General features: G+C 55.2%; 1 protein-coding gene across 3 annotated transcripts in view; it reads left to right on the top strand.

The window, feature by feature from the left end:
• Positions 1-5,854: 5,854 nt before the first annotated feature.
• Positions 5,855-21,309, top strand: part of GATA3 (GATA binding protein 3) — a 29,828-nt gene continuing 14,373 nt past the window's right edge. For 2 of the 3 annotated variants that reach the window (XM_040248235.1, XM_040248233.1), the window contains exons 1-3: positions 10,879-15,433; positions 15,857-16,482; positions 18,783-19,319. In XM_040248235.1, coding sequence (XP_040104169.1) covers positions 16,242-16,482; positions 18,783-19,319 — 778 coding nt within the window. In that variant the 5' untranslated portion in view covers positions 10,879-15,433; positions 15,857-16,241. Of the gene's footprint in view, positions 6,080-10,878; positions 15,434-15,856; positions 16,483-18,782; positions 19,320-21,309 lie in introns of those variants that run through there. The other variant, XM_040248234.1, reaches the window with a different exon arrangement.

Genomic DNA, 21,309 nt, shown 5'->3' with positions numbered 1-21,309 from the left:
GGGAATGATATTCCTAAGAAACAACCTCCCATATCCTCACACTTCATAAGCAAATATTCTTAAGTGTAGGGAAGGAAGGGAGACTGCAGGAACTTCAGTGCACAGAAAAGAATTCTTAAAAAAAAAAAAAAATTCCTCCTCCCTGCCCCCTGACTCCCAGTACAAAATCTAGTACAACCCAGAGCAAACGTGGAGAATGTCAGATGTGCATTATTCGGGTGCAAGCCATCCAATTACCAAGAAATTATGATCTGACGTCAGGAGGAACAATTGGAGAGCGAATATGTATGAATTGCCTTTCACTGGTTTGCATATTTGCAACAATTGTTTAATCCAAGCAACCAGAAAGTAATCAACAGGCACAAAAAGCTTAAAGAGCAAATTACTAGTGACTCCTGCCCCTTCTTACTTCCTGAAGCCAGGAGGTGGCTAGTGCGTCTAGGGTAGGGAGGGGACCAGGGTGTAGCCTTGGATTCTTAAATCGGTCCTGAAAGAAGCACAGAGGAAAGCCTGTTGCGTTCAGATGGCTTTTGTTCCTTGGGCTAGGGCAAAAGACAAAAGAAACAGAAATGCCAATTATTGTAACTAATTAACCATTAAATGAGATGTGTGTCCTCCTCTCTCTAACTCTAAAATGGAAGGAAGATGATGAGGGTAGGTGGAAGAGAGACCAGGGATCCACCCAGCCCACTGCTCTGAGGAGGGAAGGAAACCTGTAAAATTCTGCATGTGTTAACAGACAAAGCCAGAGGAGCTGACACTATGTAAAAATATATACCCTTAAAAGAAAGATCAGTGAATACCAAAGAGGAATCTGGAGTTGATTTTTTTTTTTTTTCTTGTTTGCTAGGAATGGGGCTGGAGTGGCCAGCGGTCAGGGTGGGAGCTGAGTAGGGGCAGGAGATGGCAAGGAGTGAAGAAATCTCTGGAAAATTAACATTATTGGTATCTTTCTATATAAAGATGCAAATGGCATTTTATCTCAACTTGGCTCTGTGCTCTCCTCAGTGTTTATGATTAATTATCTCCTTTTTCATAAAAATAAATCATGTTAAAAATTAGGATCTAGGTGCTGGCGAGAAACTAAGCCCGGGTTTCAGGTCGATCTTGTTAATTTCAGCCTGAAATTGACACACTAATTAAAGAGCAGCGTGGTAAAGCCGGAGCAGGCAAGATTATACCCAGCTCTTTTTTTTTTTTATTATCAGATCTACCTTATATTTTCCCAATTAAAAACTGCAAAAAGCAGTTTCATTGCCCCGGGATAAAAAATAAGGGCCCCCTTTCACTACGTCGGCCATCACTTTCTACCATCAGATTCATTGTGATGTATTAGATGCAATAAATTATCCCATGTAACAAAACATTGGGAGCTGAAAGGCAGATAATCTGGAAAGCAGAGATAAGGATTCATTATTCCAAATCATTATGAATCCAACGTTGCCTCTGACTTCTTTCTTAATCAGCTCCTCTGATCCTGGATATGTGAGCAGTACAGATAAGGAAAGAGTCGTTTATAATTCTCCACCTCGTCTAATATTTTAAAATAAAGTCAGAGGCAAGAAAACGCCATAAAACACTGGTGAGCAGGCAAGCGCCGAATGAAAAATCACTTGCATGTTATTATATCCACAGTAAGATTTAATTAAAATTCTCCACGTTCACGTGCTTTATTTTCAGATAGGATTTTTTCCCATCACGTAATAATTGATAGGAATTTGCAAACGGGGCTATTTATTTAGGGCGCCTGGGTGGAATAGGTTTTTTTTTTTGCTTTGTGAAACTTTCATTTGAGACATCCATGGTTCTACACCATCCAGGCCCCCATCACCCACTCACCCCCCAACCAGGCTGAGTTTTGGTCAAAGAACATAGGCAAAGTACCAGACCAGAAAGTTGGGTTTAATAAAAATGTTCTGTTGAAAAAGAAAAATGAAAGAACTGACTGTCCCCACGCTAGACATCTGTTTACTCCCTCCCAACACCCCACCGTACACTATAATAAAATAAATCTCAATGAATGGGCTTGGAGTGGAACTTTTAAACCAAGGCTAATATAGAGTGTGTGTTTTCATCTGGCAGAGAGTGAACTTAGGTGAACTAAGCCAATCTAAGGGTGTACACAGGAAGGTAGACTAATGGAGAAGGGGAATGATGCTGTAGGCTGATAGGCAGGAGGAGAAAAGATTTCCTGTGCTTTAGGGAAAAGAAATGGGATGTGGGAAACCTGGAAGAATAAATATATGGTTCCCCCAGCCCTGCTTGGAACAACTCTAAGTGGCGGCACGTTCTTAGAAAGACTGGAGATTCCGCCAGCGATTATTTCTTCCTACGGGGTCTCCTTTTTCTTCATCCAACAGGTGAAGTTCCTATCTGTGCGGCCATCGCTGAGATCGGGGACACAGTGTTTCCATTATCTGTTAGTCATTTACTGATCCATCTTCTACTGCCACATGCCCAGCGACTTCCCTTTATGTTTAAAATCCAATCAAATGCCTTAGCTTGTGGGGTTGTGGTGCAACCCACCACGGAATTGAAAGCAGTCGATGCTGGTGCCAATTAGAATGGCATGGTTGCCTCCAGGAAGAACCCCAGACCCAGCGCAGTCCCCAGGCCCTGGAGCCACACAGAACACTTCTCCTAGTTCAGCCTCTGAATCCAACTCCAGGAAGGAGGATCACCTGCCCTGGGTTAAGGGGCTAAAAGGCCCATGGTATATGCTGGGGGTGGGTTGGGGTGGCGAAGAGACAGGGGTGCAGGCACAGATGAGCTGCCCCTGAGTGCCCTCTGTATGTGCCAGGGAGCTGGGTTCCTGCCTTCCCGGTCCTGGGTACTCACCAAGCAAGGACACGTCAATAAAAAGGCTCACTTTTGAGTTCTGAAACCTTGGGAGAGAAGTCACCCTCTCCCCTTGGACTTGTTAAGGTGGAGCCTCTCCCAAGCACCTGGGGATCCGAGGCCCCTCAGCTTTTAACACTGGCCGTTGCCCCCTGAATAAGGGAGGGTCTTTTTTTTTCTGTCTCTCATGGGCAGAAGTACACACACACACACACGCACGCACGCACACGTACACACACACGCACAAGCACAGAGACCTGAACCACAAATCAGCAAGCCAGGGTGGCAGCTTTTAAAATTCAGAAAGTGACTTGTAGCTTCATTAAAGTCACATCTTTACCGTGTGCATGGGCCAGCGTCCTCGAATCCCAAATTAATCTTTAGCCCCTCTGGATAAGTGACCAGGGTCTTTCCTTCACTTTGTTTACTTCTCAGGATAAATTCTATCCTTTCTTCACCTCGGTGCCCACTCCTCCGAACATCAAATCTTCCCCCAACATCAAATCTCCCCCAACCATCCTGGAATAATTCTCTCCTGGATTCCTGTTTAGCAGCACTTTCCACTGCTAAGTCCATCCAGATGACAAGAAATGCCCACATTTCTTCTCAGAATCTTGCCCCTTACTGGACATTGAATTCAAAATCGGTTATATTTTAATTAAGTCCTTTTTTTTTTTGTTTGTTTTTAAAGCCCCAGTGTCTTTGGCAGTCGACTGTCCTTAAATTAAACCTTCCTTTGCTAAAGGTAGAATTGGGGCGATGGGGGTGCTGTGTGCAAGCGATCAGATTTCCTAGTCCCTTAACCAGAGAGTCACTTTAGACCGGAGACAAGCAAGTGCCCGCGTCAGCAGAAAAGGAACGCGGGCAGGGGCCGTCAGACCGGCTGGAACCGGGCGGAGGGTCGCAGGCGCGCCCCGGGGACAGGGTGAGGAGGGTGTGGGTGCTAGGGGTGACGGGGAGAGCGCGAGCCTGGGGTCGGGACGCGGGTGCAGGGCGGGGATTCAGATGCCAAAGGTAAAAGGCTGGCAGGCTGGAGGTGACTGTGATGGGGAAGGAAGGAGATGGAGGGAGGAGACCCTCGAAAGGGCGCAGAAGTTAGAGGGGGGGATGCAGAAACCGGCGAGTAGCCCCTGGTGGACGGCGAGATGGGGGGCACAGCTGACATCCAAGTTGAGGAGACAGATGTCGCCATCTGGGTGGCCGATGACCCTCCCAGGCCGGGGGGTCTTGTTGCCCACAAGGCAGGAGTGAGGAGGAGCGAGTGGCCGGGGAACCCTGAAGGGCTCCACCCTCCCTCGGCCGCCCTCCGGGCACAGCCCGCGCGGCTCCTTGACTCGCGCCGGGGCAACAGGTTGGGGGAAGGAGTGACCTCTCCCTGACGCCCTCGAAAGGCGCAGCCGTGCCGACTCCGCGCCTCGGCGCCAGAGAACGTGGCTCTGCCGCTGGGTGGCGGCAGGCAGGAGGGCCAGGGCCGCCGGCGGGGGAGGGGCTGAGCCGTGACGCGAGGTGGACCTCGGAGCTTCCTCGGGGGCAGGGGGGCTCCCGGCTCGTCTCCTGGCCATCTGGGCAAACGATAAGATACCCCGCGCCCATCCCTCATGTGGCTTAAACCTGGACCCCGGAGGATGCTGAGCGAGGCGCAAAGCGGGGCGTGCTGTGTCCAGGTCCGGGGGCCTTGAGCGGCTGCAGGCAGGCTAGGATCCGCAGCGCAGGCAGCTGCCCTTCCCGGATCCGGCCGCCGGCCGCCGGGACAGCGCTGGGCACCTGCCCGCCTCGGCGCCGCCCCACCTCTGCCCACTCATTCTGGCCCCGCTGACCAATGGCCTTGTCCTCGCCGCGGGGGCACAGCCACCCATGAACACTTGGAACCGTCAGATCATGCCACTCCCTCCTACCGAACTGGTTCCAGCCCAAGAAACTGCTTGACTTCCTGGCCCAGCGGTGGACACATTTTCTTTTTTATTTCTCCCCAAAGATTGATTTATTTTTAAAGTCAGTCTCCATATTCCTATTGTATAAATATTGTGAAGGGAAAACTCTACCTGTCAAAACAAATGGACGCTGACCTTTCTACCCCAATGTTTATGGAGTTTCGTTTTACTCTTGCAGAAATTTTATTCATGGCAGACTCCCTCTGTGGATTATTTTGATCTCCACCCCCCCCTCCCTGCAGAAGTAGGGATGGTACAGGCGGGGGTTGGGGAGGGCAGGCTTCTGAGGCTGAGGGCGAGAGTTTGTTCCCTCTGGTGGGTAGACGAATAAGATCATTTTCCTTCTAACATTTTATCTTCAGAGTGACCTCTGATTCTTGCTCCTTTATCTCACTTTTAGAAGGTTAATTTCTCCCAGAAGTCTTTTTGGAAAGAGTTGGGACCCCTCGGGAGACTCTCCCCAATCTTCTACTTAGTGGGTACACGAGTGTCGCTACTTCACATGTTTTTATGGCCTCCATGAAGAGCTAAGTTGTAGCCAGCAAGCCCAGAGTGAAGTCACTGACCTTCCTGCTTTTCCTAACTTTCACTGGCCAGCTGTGGCTAGAGGTACTGGACAGTGGATTGTATTCATTTTTGAATCGTCAGCCTATACAGAGCCTGGTGGAACAGTCAGATGGAGGGGTGGCGGGTAGGATCTGGGAGGCTGAGACCATGGCCTAAATGTGGCCATGAGGTTTACCTCTAGATGCTTTCACCGGGTCTCCACTTCCAAAGTGGGAGGGAAACTCTTCTAAAGCTTTTCCATCTATGGTTGCTGGTGACCCACTCAACACTACTAGTGACATTTACAGTGTTAATTCCAGCCCCGCCAGAGACAGTGGACTTTGTAGGCACCAGGGGGCTGGTCACATTTCAAACAGTCTTTCCTCATTCCCCCAACTCTGCTGGTGTCACTTACTCCTGATGTGCGGCGTGCCTGTTTGCAGAAGGGGGGTGAAATTCATTCCTCCCTCAGCCTTCCTCTCTCCCTCCCTCCCTCCCTTTCCCTCTTCGCAACCCGGAAGAGCTCTGCTCTCTACAGTGAGCAGGAGGCGGGGGAGGGGGGTTCCTAGGAAGGATGCACATCCACCCTGGTTTTAGTTCTCGCTGGAAGCCTTCGTGAGATGCCGTAAGCAGCTGGGGCGGCGAGGACCGCGGCAGCGACAACAGTGGTCAGGTCTGCCTGTCATTTCTGCCTTCAGATCTCTAGCAAGTCAGGAAAAATAAAAAAATAAAAAACAGCTGGCCGCCGAGAGCAAGCTACCCAGGTTAGTGAATATCATTATCTTCTGTCTCTCGCTCTGCATGGGCTTTCCCTGATCCACGTGGAGAGAATTAACAGGCGGTCTCCCCTCCAGAAGGACAGCTGCCCCTGGAAGAAAATGAACTAGACCCCAGTCCTTGTTGTTCTTTCTGGTCCCTGGAAATCTTTGACTTTCTGCAATGACCTTGGGAGAGTGTGGGGTGTACATGTGTGCCTGTCCATGTTTGGAGGAAAGAGCCAGTAGAACTAGGCATGTGGAGAAAAAATTAAACAGAAAAATAGGAGAGGATGGTAAGGCTCGGGAAGGGCTGAATAGGTTTTCCTCTTCAGGGAGGGCAGAGGGTTGAGGAAAGAACCAGTCTGAATGAGCAGCTCAGCCTTCTCCCCAAGGTGGCTGCGGAGTGTCAACTTCATGTGTATTTCCCTCTGCCCACAAGTGCCTGATTAGGCTCATTGTCTCTGAATACAATTAAAGAAACAGCTGTGGCTGTGGGTTGAAAGTTGGAGCCCAGATGTGTGAGCATCTGACATCGCCTGGGGAGCTAGTGACTGGCAGGCACCTTTGATTCCAGAAGCACTCTAAGGCGGGTGAGAAAACCGTTCCCCTGGGTGCTAGGGAACTGGGGAATGGCAGGGGCAGAGGGAACTAGGATTCTACTTTCTCCAGGGACATTGGACCAGCAGACCTCCAAGAAGTCACTCGTTGGGAAACAGTTCCCAATGAAGACAGATAACGTTAAAATGCAAGACAAGTTGCATTCTTAGAAAGTATCTGAACAGGAGAGTGAGCACAAGAGTTGCTTTTATTCACCTCTCCTTCCTCTCAGACACTGTGGGGTGCTTGGGAAGTGGACATGGGTAAGTCTGTCCCGAGCAGGGATGGAAAGCAGTCTAACCTTCAGGATCTCCGCTCCGCTGGGTTCCCAGTTCCCCTGTGCTTTTTGTCTTGCGTCACCCACATTCACTCGAGTGCTGGGGTTCTGGGTGGGGGTTGAGAAACTTTAAAGGGACAAATAATAATAAAGTAACATTTGTAGCCCTTTCATCCCTTAGTGCTTGTGGCAGAAAAGATGTGGGGAGGGCGGCTGTCGTTGTATGACAGGCTTGAGGTATGGGGGTACCAGCCAGGCTGATAGAGTCAGCCCAGGAAGGGTCCTGGTTAGGAGATGCTTGCAGGACCAAATGGCTGGTCGTGGGGAGTAGGCTCACCATTAAACCTTTAAAATGTGTGATCCTAAGGAAATGAATTGTTTGCTGCCCATCTGAATCTGGGGTGGGATTCTGTGCCCAGGGCAGACAAATCAAGACCCAGGTGGGAGTAGGGTCTTAGGGGCCCCCATACCAATTTCCTGGGACCAGGCAGGAGGCCCAGCCCTCAGCGTTGTCCTGCCAGGCCTAAGGTTCCTAGCTGGAGAAGTCAGCTGGGGTCTGAGAATCTGGCTGAATGGCTCTCTGGACACAAGCCCCGCACCCCACCCTGCCCTCCATGTGCATCCTCCCGTCTACACTAGAATCTCCACCAGTCCTGGAGAATCAGAATTGGGGTTGGTCTTTTGCTGCCAAAAGCCGGAGACTGGGAAGCTGCCTTTTTGCTTTATTTGATGTGGCCATCCTGCCTTTTGCCAACGATATATGAGGTGTGGGTGAGTCCGGGGGTGCAGTGAAGAAAGGGGAGTGGGTGCCTCTAGGGCACATCAGCAGAGCCTCTATAAGGCGACGCCCAGCAGCGCAGGGCCACCCAGAGAGGTCGGGAATGCGGCAGGTACGCAGGCAGCCGGGTGGCTGAGAGCGCTTTCTCGGAGGTTAAGGCAGTACCTGCCGGAAACCGCAGGAGGTCCTGAGAAGGCCATGGGGCTGAGTCCGAAGGCCCAGCACTGTCCCGCAGCCGGCTATTCTAACCATTTCTGGGCTGCGTTCAGGTGTGATCTCCTAGTCCGAAGTCTTTCGCGCAGAAAAGGGCATTCCTTTCGTGGTACGTCTTTGTGTGCGGACCAAATATTTCTGATCAACTCTTTTTCTTAACGGTGGGAGTAACTAGAGATTGCTTTACCCACCACAGGGAGTGGGCCAAGGAAGCCCCAGATTTGAAGTCCAAGCCTCCCTTTTTGCTTCGGGCAGCTGGGACTAGAGGTGGTGGTGGGGATGCGGCTGTTGGAAGGACCAGAAAGAAACGTGGCCCAAGGCGCTGGAGCAGAGTTCTCCCTGGGTGTCCGTCGCTGCGGGTGTGCTGGTACACGTGTGCGGTTGCTGTTTTGTTTTATATAACAAATTGCTTGGGGTCCTCGAGGTGACAGGCAGCGGAGAGCCGAGCGCAAGCCGGCTTGGAGGGGAGAGGCGGCAGCTGGGCGAAGTGTGAACCCCTGAGAGCCAGGAGGCCCCCGAGATTTTACCCGAAGGTCTCCAGTGTGTCCAAGGAAGACGCGGACACTTGGTGCATTTAGAAGCTCGCCTCTGCTGTCTCCTGGTCGGCACAGGTTACCTTTCTCCATTTCCCTGTCCGGGTCATGACTTCCCTGGCCCTCAAAGCGAACTGTCATTGTTCAGCAATCGACACCCCAGTTTTCTGGCTACTCGAGAAAAGTGAAAAACACAGTAGCCCCAAGAGAAAGCCCTTCTCTTCCTGAAAAGTCAAAATGAAGTGGTCAGAGGAGAGTTGGCCCCGGCTAGCGCTGGGTTCGGGGCTGGCCCGGGGCTTCTAAAGGTGCAGGGTGGTGAGGCAGCTGCGGCAAAGCAGGGACACTGGGAAGTGAGGGGAGATGGAGCCGGCGCCCCCACAAATGTGAGGGCCTGGAGCTGATGTGAGTGCACCCCTCACCGCTGACTCCTTCCTCGCCTGCGGTGGCTGCTCCCTTCCCTGGGTGTCTCGAAGGCTTCAGCCATGACCCGGGGACGCCACATCGTGAGAGCTTGGGTTTAGGCGCTGCGGGCTGCTTTAGGAAGTCGACGGTGTTGCTGGGTTGCACGCGGCCTGTGTCCGCGGACACAACGCGGGGACCTGCAGGAGCAGTCCCCACCCTTTCCCTTCTCTCTTGGTTCCACCTGTCTCCTAGGCCCCCATGGCCGGGAGGGAGGGAGAGGTCGGAGGTGCCCCCTTCCTGCAGGGTGACTCGCAGTCCTTTCGATCCAGCCCATCAAGGGGAAATCTTTCTCACTCATCCAGCCCCCGGGGGCTCCCCCTGTGGCCAACCCCTCTGACAAGTGCATTGGTAAACTCGAAAAGAGAAATCCCCTCTCCTCTCCCTCCCCACCCTTTCCTCTACACCCTTACCCACCCAATTTTTATCTAGCTACCATCTGGGGTTTTTCTCAACCGAGGAGAAAAGGGTAGCTGCACATGGAGGGCCAGGATCCCTCGAAGCTGGAGGGTCCGGCCTGGCTCTGGGGGCGGATTCTGGGGTGGCGAGGGGGTAATCTCCTGGCATATCTCCTCTCCGACTTCTCTGGTTGCCCGTCCTGGCCCAGGAGGGTTTCCTTCGAGTTTTAAACGGTGATAGATGAATAAGCGAGAAAAAAACAAAATCAAACCACATACCATCCCCAAAGCGCTGGCTCATTTTCCAGGGCTTCCTGGGCCTGGGCGGGTGGGCGTGGGAGCCGGGAGGAGCAGTGCGCGAGCAGCGAGCGCTTTTCGCCTGTGTTCTCGCGGGTTTCCCCCTTGCTGCTTCTACTTCGAGCGTCTTTCCTTTGCCAGTTTGTTTTGGGATCCCCTTTATCCTGCGTCCCTGCTAACTAGCTGTATTTCATTTGAGCAGCACCGTCAGCACTGCCCACCGCCTGCTTCTCTCCATCATCCTGTGATCCCACTGTCCACTTTCTGCATTTCAGTTCATGCGGGAAAGACAAAGGGGGCTTGAGAGGCGGGGGAGCTGCAGAGATGTAGTGTAATATGTGTTTAGCCTGCGCTGTCTCGGACGCGGCGCCCGAGCGGGCTCCCCCGCCGTTTCGCTCGCGCAGCCGGGCCTGGCGGTGGCGCCTTGAGCCGTGTCCCCCGCGTAACCCTCTCGCCCGGCAGCCGGCGAGCTGTTTATACAGCTTTACCTGTGCTATTCTCGTATCCAGTAGAAATCCTCGCTCGGCCACGGTAACCTAATCCGAGGGCCGAGGCAGGGAAGGGGGTGGCGAGGCGTGCTCGGTGAAGAGCGAGGTGCGTACGCGCAAGAAGGGGGTTCTCTCCTTTGCCCCTCCTCCCCCGATGGGGAAGGAAACTGGGATGGTTCGGGTGATCGAGAGGGGGGTCCGAGGGCTAAGAAGAAAGGAGGCCGTTTTCCACGTCCCTGTCCTGTTTGCTTTTCTCCAACAGGCAATCTGGGACCCAAGCCGGACGCGTGCAGCTTGTGGGCGCGGCGGTTCCGGGGGCGCCCCGCGGGGCTAGCGAGACCCGGAACGGGATTCTCCCAGTCCAGGACTAGGGTGAAAGCTCTCACTCCGCTTTCAACTTGCCCCTGGAGAACTCCCACATCTAAGACTAGACTGGCAAGGCAGGGAGCCGGCACTTAACCAGATCTTCCCTCCAGGGCCAGCCACTTCTTCCAAAGCGCCGCAGCCAGCGCATGGAATCGAATTAAACGCCTCTTGGCGCTTATTGTCTCTCGCTAATTGCTCCAACAATGGCCACTATAAAAATGGAGACACCCAATTAAAGGCCTTGCCGGACTGCGCTGGGCTCCCGGCGACGAACTGGCCACCGGCCTGGGGCTTGCAGACCGCCTGGACGCGAACGGGACTGGTGCAGGGCGCTGGCGCCAGCCTCGGCACCTCTGGCCTCCACTTCCTCCCCAGACGCACAACGATCGCGGTCGGTTCACACCATTTTTATTGACCGATCGCAGCCCAGGAAGATTGATCGAGCTATAAGGGACTTCTCCTCCCCCAGCCCCAGCTCGCCAGGGCCTAGGGGCCGCCCTGCAGTTTTTGGCCTTTGCTGTGGCTCTGCGCCCTCCCTGCCCCCCAGCCCCGCAGGTTCCCGGCTTCATTTCTGTCTTCAACGGCGCGGCCGGGTCCGCCCAAGCCGGCGCCGCGGCTCCGGGGGGAGGGACGCGGCGGCGCAGCCGGGCTCCGCTTCTTTCTCTCGCTTGCAAATATTTGCTGCCTCACTGGAAATCCGACTATTTCGCGCGCGCTCCGCTTGCAAAGTCCTTAAGTAAACACGCTCAAATGACCGCCCCAGGCGGCCCGAGGCACGCTCACTCCCCCTGCACGGGATTAGTAACTTTATGACTTCGACCCCAAGGCTCGGCTTTCCTGGTTACCCTCGGCGGTCCGCGCGCGGGCACCCGGGGCCGCTCTCCAGACACCTCGGCCCCGCGGAGCTCGCCTGGACGCGCCTGTCGCCAGGCTCGGGTGGGTGACGCTGGCCACGTGGATCTCCGCTCTCTGGGTCCTGCGACCCCAGGGGTGAGCCTGGGGAGGCGGGGGCACGCTCCTCCTCTCTACGCCGTGGGCTCTGGCTCCTTTGCGGGGTTGGGTTCCCCACTTGCATCGGATGAGAGCGTCTGAGCTCCCGGGAGGGCGGGTGGGAGGGACCTCAGCTGGGGGGCATGTGTTTGGGAGTGTATGTGCGTGTGTGTGGGTCCCCGCTTACGCCGACCGAGGAGAGAAAGGAAGGCTCCATTTCTTACCCTTTCCCCAAGAGGGCACACACACCCCGCTCAACTTGACGCCTGAAACAGCCACCTCGAGGCCTGGCGTTTCAGATAGGCCAACCGGCTCCCGCCGCCCCACGCTCAGCCCGGGTACCGGTTCCGGGCGACCGGGGATGGACGGTAGCCGCGCCGACGCCGTCTCGGCTCCGGGATGCTCGCCCCAGGGGTCCCAGGCATCCAGACCTCGGCCAGCCCCTAGCCCTGGAGAGGGAGGCCTAGCGCTCTGCAGGAGCCCAGGGCCCTGTTGCGGCGGCGGCGGCGGCGGCGGCGGCGGCGGCAGCAGCATCCTTTTAGGTCTCCACCTCGCTTCCCTGACCGGAGCTCCGCCGGCCGCTCCAGGAGAGGAGAGGAGGGACGGGGCTCTCTAGACCGGTCCGGGCCGGGGTCCTGGATAGGAGCCCGGGAGGGGGAGCAGGGGGCGATTCAGATCTGCAGGAGGGCGCCGAGGCGTTTCCGCAGGAGGCTGCGATTAGCTTTGCGGGCTAGGGCAGAGGGGGGCTCAGTACCACCTTTTCTTTCCTTCACCGGGCCTCGAGCCCCCACGCTCCCCCCTCCCGCCTTCAGAGGAGGAAGCCCGGCCTGCATTTGCCCGCGAGGCAGGTCAGGCAGGCGCCGGGCCTGGCCTAGACTCCCGCAGCCCGGCTCTCCGCCTCAGGCCACGCGCCGCAGCCTCTCTCCGGCATGGCTCCCTTCCCCCTTCCTTCCGCGTGGGTCCCGGGGCCGACCTCGGCCCTCCCTGCTCGGGAGACCCCTCCTCTCCTTTTCCCTCCCCCCAGCTCTGTGCTCCTGGCTCTGGGGTTGGGCCCGTGACGTCAAACCCAGTGTGGCGTCGGCGAGACTGGCCGGCGCGGGCCATCAAAAGAGCAACGTCCTCTTTCCCAATTACCCACTGTCAGTCCGGGAACAGGGGCGGACCGGCTGGGAATTAAATGTTAAATACCCCCTACAGGCTGGCTCCATTACACCGGGCACCCAGCCGCAGGCCCCCACCCCTCTCTGCCAGCTCCAAACCACCCAGACCAAGAAGGGGGCCTTCGAGATCTTTTATTTTTCCAAGGGGTTGGGGGTGGCTCTTCAGGTCAGTGCAGCCAGATTTGGTGCACGTGATTTAATTAAAAGGAATAATACCTCCCCCCAAAGTTTGAGCATTATCAGAGGCGCCACTACACCGGAAGGCCTCCTTCTCAGGGATATTTTCTCTTTGTCTTTTAAAATCGGCTTTAGCCTCTGAAGTTAACGTTTTCAAGTCCTGGCGTCAGCAGCGTCTCTTTCCGAGGATGGTTCCCTTTTATTTCCTGGACTTTCAGGTCTCGGCGCAGAGGACCAAAGAGCTCCGTTTGGTATTTTCCGCGTCGCTTTGAACTGGGGTCCGGCTAGTGTCAGCGGGTCCTAGATCAACGCGCAAAGATGCGCTTTTCTTTCTTCCTTTCTTTTTTTTTCCGCCTCTGCAGCCATCCTTAAGCTGAATCTCGGGACTTTTAGCAACAATGTGTATGAGTCCGTTGTCCTTGTTTATGGAGCGGTTTCCGGTGAATGTTAGACAGAAACTAAATAATTAAAAGGTTTGGAGAGCGCGGTGAGCAGGAGAGGCTGGCAGCTTGACTGGCGCTAGAGAGACGTGGTCAGAATGAAGGAAAATCGATGCTCCTTTACTGGGCCGCCCTAATAAGCAGGGACTAAGTGGGCTCAGGAGAAACATGGGGAGTGGGGTTAATTTAGGGACTTTCTTACCGTTCCGTGTCTAGAAACTCAAGCTGATGTTTCTAACAAACATCAGCTTTAAGAAAACGGAGACTCAAGAAAACTTCCACATCAGGAAGAGCCACGTTTCCACTATTTCTTCCAAATGAAATTTGTTCGTCTTTCTACGAGGATTGTATATTAAAGCAGGACCCCCCCCCCCCACACACACAGAGTTAAGGTTGAATATGGATGGTTTTCTTTCACCGCAAGGAAGGAATCCTCTAGCACTTACTTTCAGGGACGGTCTCTTCTATGTTGACTTTTTTTAGGTGTATTTGTAGGGAACTGTTACGGGGTGGGGTAGAGAAGCGAAGAGGGAATAATGCCTTCCAATTGAACCCCAAATCAAACTGTCAGTACCGTCCGTGGGAAAGCCTGCGGGAGAACCCACGCTCTCTCCTTGCACACATTGCCCTGAGGAGAGCCGCGGGTGGAACCTTGAGACTTCGCTTCCCGCCCGACTCTAGCACACGCGGGCCGCGTTCTGGGGCCGGACGGCTGCAGCAGCCTGAGCGCCGCTAGGGGATGCAGTGGCTCAAAGCACGGAGACCCGCCGGGGAGGTTGCAGCCGCGGGGCCGGCCAATCGCGGCCCCGCCGCAGCCTCGCGCGCTGACTGGCCCCTCCCCGGCCCCGCCCCGGGAGACCCGCCCCTTCGCCGGGCTGTCTCTGATCTCTGCTGCCTCCGCCCGAGGCTGCGAGGCCGGACCCAGCGAGTCCCGCGAGCTGCGGGGCCCCGGGGAGGTCGCCGCAGTCCTGCCCGGCGGCCCGGGTGGGGGCCGCAGGGCGGGGGGGGGGGGGTGCTGGGGAAAAACGCCGGGAGCGGGAGTAAATAGGGCTCTGGGCGGGGAAGAGGGAACAAGTTGGGCAACCGGAGCAAAGACCCGACTGCTTGGGGAGCCAGAGATTCTCGCCTCCCCTCCCCTTTTCATCCATCACTATTGTCACTCTGGTCAAAAGCACGCATTGATTACGAATATTAGGTCTGGAAGGGACAGCTGCAACAGCTGAGACATTCATGCCAGGGGCTTATGAACGCCAGAGGCTGGGAGAATGTTGACCACGACCACCAAAAAGTTGCTACCGACATTTCAATCAAAGTCACATTCCGCTGCCCCGACCCTCCCTCTCCCCACCTCCCTCTCCGCCCCCAATTCTCCCCCGCCCCCCCCCCAGTTCCTCAATTTCTTAGGCAGTTCTCAAGAGACGCATATCTCCATGTACTCTGACATTACATTTTTTTTCCCTGACCACTTTTACTTGCAGAGACCCCACATCAATAAACGACCCAATACCTTGGAATGAATGCAAAAAAAAAAAAAGTTTGCTCATTTAAAAAGTCTGAAAAAGAAAGGCAGTCTGTAGAAATAAACTTCATGAATGGGGCAGACCGGTGTCCCCGGTACGGAATAATCCATCGAGCCGGAATGAATCGGCAGGGGCCTGAGCCACATTTAAAGGGCCAGAGCGCGTATTCCCTCCTGCCCGCCCCCTCCGCCCCGAACCCCCTGGCGCGCCTAGCCCACCATCTCCGCGGCCCCTCCGCCCGGGCCGCCCTCCGCGGCGCCCCTTTCCGGTCAGTGGAGGGGCGGGAGGAGAGGTGGGGGCTGGGGGTGGGGGGTGAAGTCCTGAGCGGGTTTGGGTTGCAGTTTCCTTGTGCTGGGATCCTGTCCCCTCCTCACCAGCGCCAGGCTCCTCCCCCGGCGGCGCGGATGACACTAGAACCTCCTTAAGTTCCGTCGCGCCACAGCTGTCTGCGAACACTGAGCTGCCTGGCGCCGTCTTGATACTTTCAGAAAGAATGCATTCCCTGTAAAAAAAAAAAAAAAAAAAAAATAGAGAGAGAGAGAGAGGAAAAGAGAGAGAGAGGGACGGCGAGCGCGCGAGGCAGAGCGAGCCACGCAATCTGACCGGGCAGTTTCTGCTCTCCCGGTCGCACGCCTCCTTCTCTTCCTCTCTGCTCCTTGCTACCCAGGTTGGTACTGGCGACTTTTTTTTTTTTTTTTAACTTTGATTTGTTTTGTCTCTCCGTTTGGGAGGACTTTAAAACACGGAAAACTCAACCCTCCTCTTTCGGAGAGTTTCTGGAGGCTGGAAAGTCGGTCCTGGGACCTGGGTCCCCGGAGGGAGGGAGCTGTCGTTCAAGTGGGAACCGCTCAGTCAGTCCCGGGATCCGGGAGACCCAGGCAGCTGGGGATGCGCTTGGGAGTCATCGGGTCCTTCGCTGCCTCCGGGTTTCCCGAGCTCCGGAGGGGGCGTGCGCGAGTGCGCGCGTGTTAGCGTGTCCCGGGGGCGCGGGCGCGGGGCAGGACAGCTCGGGGGGAGGAGATGCCACTTCATAAACTCAGGTGCTAAGTACTTAGGATCTCATCCAGGTCTCCCCTTCTCTCCTTTGCAGGTGGCCCAGGAAAGACTCAGTCTTGGAGCCGCCGAGGAGCCCCCGGTGCACAGGAGCCTCACTTGCAGAATTCTAGCCAGCCCTCGCTCCTCTTTTACAATTTGGCCCTTTTTCGTCCTCCCGTACCTAATTTTGGGAATTTTTTTTTTTTCCTCTTCTACCCTTTGCTAAACTACCCCGCAAAGATTTATTAAAAAAAAAAAAAAAACTCACTTGCTCACCTTTCCTTCCCAGCTTTCTTATTCCCCCACTGAAAACAAATCCTTAAACGACCCCCGCCCCTCCGACGGCAGGAGCACCTGCGGAGCCTCGGAGCCTCCGACCGCCCTCTCTCTCCGCGCGCGGGTTCCGGGCCCGGCGAGAGGGAGCGAGCGCAGCCGAGGCCATGGAGGTGACGGCGGACCAGCCTCGCTGGGTGAGCCATCACCACCCCGCGGTCCTCAACGGGCAGCACCCGGACACTCACCACCCGGGCCTCGGCCACTCCTACATGGACCCGGCGCAGTACTCTCTGCCCGAGGAGGTGGATGTACTTTTTAACATCGACGGTCAAGGCAACCACGTCCCGTCGTACTACGGAAACTCGGTGAGGGCCACCGTGCAGAGGTATCCTCCGACCCACCACGGTGAGTGCTCCCCGGGTGCGAGGACCACCCCTCCCCCGACCGGCTGTCCCGGCTCCCCGGGTTGGGGAGGCAGGGAGGGACCAGGGGGTGGGGAGATCCGGCCAAAGCCCCCCACAAGTGCCGCTGCTGCTCCATTTAAAAAGCTGGGGCCCGGAAATGGGCGAGGAAGGCGTCTCGATCGTCTCTAGAGTCTGTTTTTCAAAACAGTCGCAGCAGGCGCCTTTACGCGGCTACGGCCCGGGGGCCTGGCGCTCACCTGGCGGGCGCCGCGCGGCAGCCCTCTCTCCCCGCGCGGTCGCGGCTTCGGGGACCTTGGAGGTCCGGGGCGCCTGGAGAGTCGAACCTCCGCCGGTCACACTCCCCACGCCGGGCATCCGGCGCGGGCCAAACTTGGCTGGGGCTTAGTTCTTTCTAGGGGCTTCGCTCCCCCATTTATCCCGTGGTTCTCTCTCTGGGGCTTCTGCCTCGGTGTGTTTCTCCAGCACATTTCCAGAAGGGCCCAAGGAATGTATTTATTCCCCTCGCTGTGTTTCGGCCTTTCTCTAAAACTAGTGCATTTGGTTTTTAGGCATATCTCCTAACTCCTAGGTTCCGAGGAAGGGAATTCTGATGCTTGACCAGGTTTTGGTGGAAAGACTATCATTTTAATTTTGAGACATTTGGGGTTTCCTAGATTCCCGCCTGCACAGAATTTTCCTGCGTCTATGCTTTTTGGTTGCCTCCTTGCCTGCTCCCGGCAACTCTTGCCTTTCTCTCTCCTCCTGCCTGCAGCTGACCCATAGGGTCCCAAAGAAGATTTAGAATCTATCAGGGTTTCCTTCTATGAATGCGATCCCAGTATTTACTTTTTTCTTTCTCTTTTCATCTTGAGAAGTTCGGGGGAATTCTGAAATGGTAAAGAGAAACCCAGCCCTATGTAGCTGAGGGGGAAAGCTCTCAAACTTTCCATCTGTAAGTGGGCTCCCAAAGAAAAGGCAGGAGCAACATTTTCAGTGGAGGAACTGTGCATTGCTCTTCTGGAGATCTGCCCTGGTTCCCCTGCTTAGGTCGCAGGGCTGGGGCTGATGACAGAACCCCTGCGGGAGCTGGCGTTCTCACCCTGCTGTCACCAGGCTTTAAACAATTGTTTCTGCAGAGGGGGTGCTCTTTGCCCTCGTTCTGTGCACATCAGCAGTTAAGTGGAAATGAGGTAAATGCAGCCTTAATATTATTTACTATAGGACTTCCTGCATAATGTGAAGCGTGACCCTCCGTGTTCAGAGAACTCTCCTTCCCCCTCGTCTCCCCTCCCCTTCCTCTCTCTGAAGATTTTAGTTTCAGTATTGTTCTTAATGGTTAAACAGAATGTCAAACACTGAGACAGGTACTGGATTAAAAGATCAATAAGTGTGTGGATTTGCACTTGCCGTTTACACTTACCCCTCTCAGAGTGTCTTTTGGTCTGAGTTAGGGCTGCCTTACGGCTCTGTATTTTAAAGGAGGACTCAGTTTACTGTGAAATAGACACAGAAACTGGAATTTTCTGTCCCTGGGGCTCAGGTGAAAATTCTTATATTACACTGGTGGAATCACAACCTTGGGGTTGAGATGGGCCTGTTTTTTTTCTCAGTAGGATTTGGGAAATGACAAAGGCAGACAAAAGTGCCATCCCACGGTCTAGCCTTGGAAACTTTCTCCATAAGCCTGAGCAATTAATTTTCCTGCAAATCTCGTTTCAGGCCTGGTCATTTATAAGCCAGCAGTGAAGTAGGGGTACATGGAAGTCACCCTAAAATGGTCCTTCCCCTCTCTTCCAAGCCTTATCCTTCCTGCTCTGGGCCTGGGCCGCTGGGTCCGTGTGTTCTTCTGGTTTTGAGCGGTCCTGCAGCCGGGCACACCCCTTTAGGCCTCATCCTTCACAGCCCACCCTCTTATCAGGCTGCCTGGGATTAGGTCTGGGCTGGGGGCCGCTGGGTCATTGAAGGAAACCAATAAATCAAGTCAGGTTCCAGAGAGGGACCTCGGGGCTGTGATTTAAAAAGTGTATCTGGAGAAGCCAAGAAAGCCAGGGCCCCTTCTTGCTCCATCCCAGCTGGTCTTGAGGGTCAGACGCAGGCCCTTGATTCCTTGGATCTGGTGGGACCTTGGTGTGGGAGACAGGGGTGGAGGGGGTGTGCTGGCCCAGGTACTGCTGGGGCCAGTCTGTGTTGAGGTTGTCCTGCTGCAGGGGAGGCAGTGGTGGAGGGCGTGAATGCCCCCGTGCCTTTGGGGGCTGCTCTCACCTGCCTGTGTCTCTCTCTGGCCCCTTCCCTTCCCTACAGGGAGCCAGGTATGCCGGCCACCTCTGCTGCATGGATCCCTGCCCTGGCTGGATGGTGGCAAGGCCCTGGGCAGCCATCACACCGCTTCGCCCTGGAACCTCAGCCCTTTCTCCAAGACGTCCATCCACCACGGCTCCCCAGGGCCCCTGTCGGTCTACCCGCCGGCCTCCTCCTCCTCCCTGTCGGCGGGGCACTCCAGCCCGCACCTCTTCACTTTCCCGCCCACCCCGCCGAAGGATGTCTCCCCAGACCCATCCCTGTCTACCCCGGGCTCGGCCGGCTCGGGCCGCCAGGACGAGAAGGAGTGCGTCAAGTACCAGGTGCCGCTGCCCGACAGCATGAAGCTGGAGTCGGCGCACCCCCGCGGCAGCATGGCCACCCTGGGAGGGGCGGCGGCCTCGGCCCACCACCCCATCACCACCTACCCGCCCTACGTCCCCGAGTACAGCTCTGGACTCTTCCCGCCCAGCAGCCTCCTTGGGGGCTCCCCCACTGGCTTCGGATGCAAGTCGAGGCCCAAGGCGAGATCCAGCACAGGTAGGAACCTTCTCTCCCCCAGAGACCCTTCTCCCTCGCCCCCCAGTCCCCTCCACAATCTGAAATCTCAGGCAGGGATGAGAGAGCCCGCCTTCCCAGTTCTTCCATGGGGAGAGAAGGAGGTGTGTCTTGTCTCGGTCCTGTCTTCAGAGCAGAGGGCAAGTGGGATCTGGTTGAAAAGGCCCCCTAAGAGCTGGAGAAGCAAAAAGATAAACAAAAACAAACCCCCATCTCCTGCTTGCCCTGCAGGGGTGCTGGTGGGTGCTGGCGGTAACCTTTAGTCAGTTTGCAAGCCCAAGTGGAAGGCGAGGGAATAAATCTTTAGTGTTTAATGCTAAAACGAAACCTCCTGAAACCCAAACAAAACAGGTCCCTCCTCTGACCCCCTTGGCCTCTGTGTCCTGGCTCTCTCTCTCTGCTCAGCTCAGAGGGGGTCAGGCAGTCACCGAAGGACAGCCCTTGACACAGACATGTATAAATAAAGTATGTGTATATTTTTCGTCGGGGGCGGGACCCTGGCAAAATCAGGACACACATTCTCTGCGTGGCAAAGGGGGCTCGAATCCTGACTTCTGGGTAGAGAGGGGAGCTCCGCTCTGGGGAAGCAGTTCAGTGAAGATCAGAAGGGCTTGTTACCTGCAGTATCTTCGGGTACTGGGAGCCCATTACTAGGCAGGGGCAGGAAGGCGTCTGACGACCTACTCCCCGATTGATCTGAAGCCAGAGAGGTTAGGAAGGACGGAAAAAGATTCCCCAGGTGCCTGTCTCTGCTTCCTCTGCTCATCTGCTTACAGAAGAGCACCCTGCCCACCCCCCACCCCCCAAATTGAGCTGCATGTGTATTCTCTTGGTGTAGAGGCTGGCATGAAAGGAAATGCAAAGCCCACACAAAATATTTTTTTATGTTTTAAAAATAAAATAATCCACTACCCATGTTGAAGCGGCTGAGTCAGAGTCGGGGGTTCTTTGAGATGCCTTTTCACTGTATTCTTTTTTTTTCCAAGATGGTTTTGGGAAGATTGGCGGGTCTCCTTGGGAAATATCCATTTCAGGGTGGGTGTCTGTCCTGGTCTGTCCTAACTGGCTACTTCCCCAGCCAGTCTCTCTACAGACTCTGTAGACACTGAAGTGGTGGAAATCGCTTGTCTTTTCTGGATGAGACAACCAGTCTTGAAACAGAGCTTGTAAAACCCGGGTTTAGAAAACTTCCGAGAGAAGGCTCTGGCCGCCCCAGTGACCATGAGATCAGTTTCCAGGGTTTTTTTCCAGGGTGACATTCACTCCGACTGCCTGGGCAGGACTGTCTCTATTTAGTTGATATGTTTCAGCTAATCCAATTATTTTCAGACTGCTGCACGCGACAGTTGCATTGTTTATCCCGAGCCAGGAACTTCACTAGAGCCCGGATGCGGTTAGGCTGACAGAAAAACTCAGACCTGCATGTTCAGTACATGAAAGTCGGCCGAGGGAGAGGGAGGCGGCGGGAGGAAGGGAGGACAGGCAGGAAAGCGGGGAGCGGAGGGTCCCCTGAAGCGGGGAGGGGGAGGTTGTTGATCAAGGCTGGACGGCTGCTGGCAATAAGAGCCAAACCTGTGCAGTTTTGAGGTCAGAGTGGGATTTTTTTTTTTTTAAGTTCTCTTTTCTGGTAGGGCTGAAAAGTTGGGGGGAAGATCGTGGTCTCTGAGGCTGGGGTGGTGGTTTGTGTGGGGGGAGAGGACAGAGTGACTTTTCCAAATGCCTTTGGTCCTCTGCCCTCATTTCAGAGTTTGATTCCCCCCAACCCCCACTCTGTCCTGTGCACCTCCTGCCTGTCTTTGTCACTTACCTGGAGACTCGGGACATTGGGGAGGGGAGGGGGAGGGTTGTGGTTTCCCTAAACCAGAACCAGGGGCACCTATATACCTATTTTCTTTTTTTGGATTGGGGAGAGAGGAGAGGAGCCGATTTAAATTTGGCTTTTGACTTCCTCCTCCCTATTCCTTTCTCACAG

The sequence above is a fragment of the Oryx dammah genome, unplaced genomic scaffold, assembly GCF_014754425.2.
Source record: "Oryx dammah isolate SB20612 unplaced genomic scaffold, SCBI_Odam_1.1 HiC_scaffold_10, whole genome shotgun sequence".
NCBI lineage: Eukaryota > Metazoa > Chordata > Mammalia > Artiodactyla > Bovidae > Oryx > Oryx dammah.
This window is presented reverse-complemented; position numbering and strand designations above follow the sequence as displayed.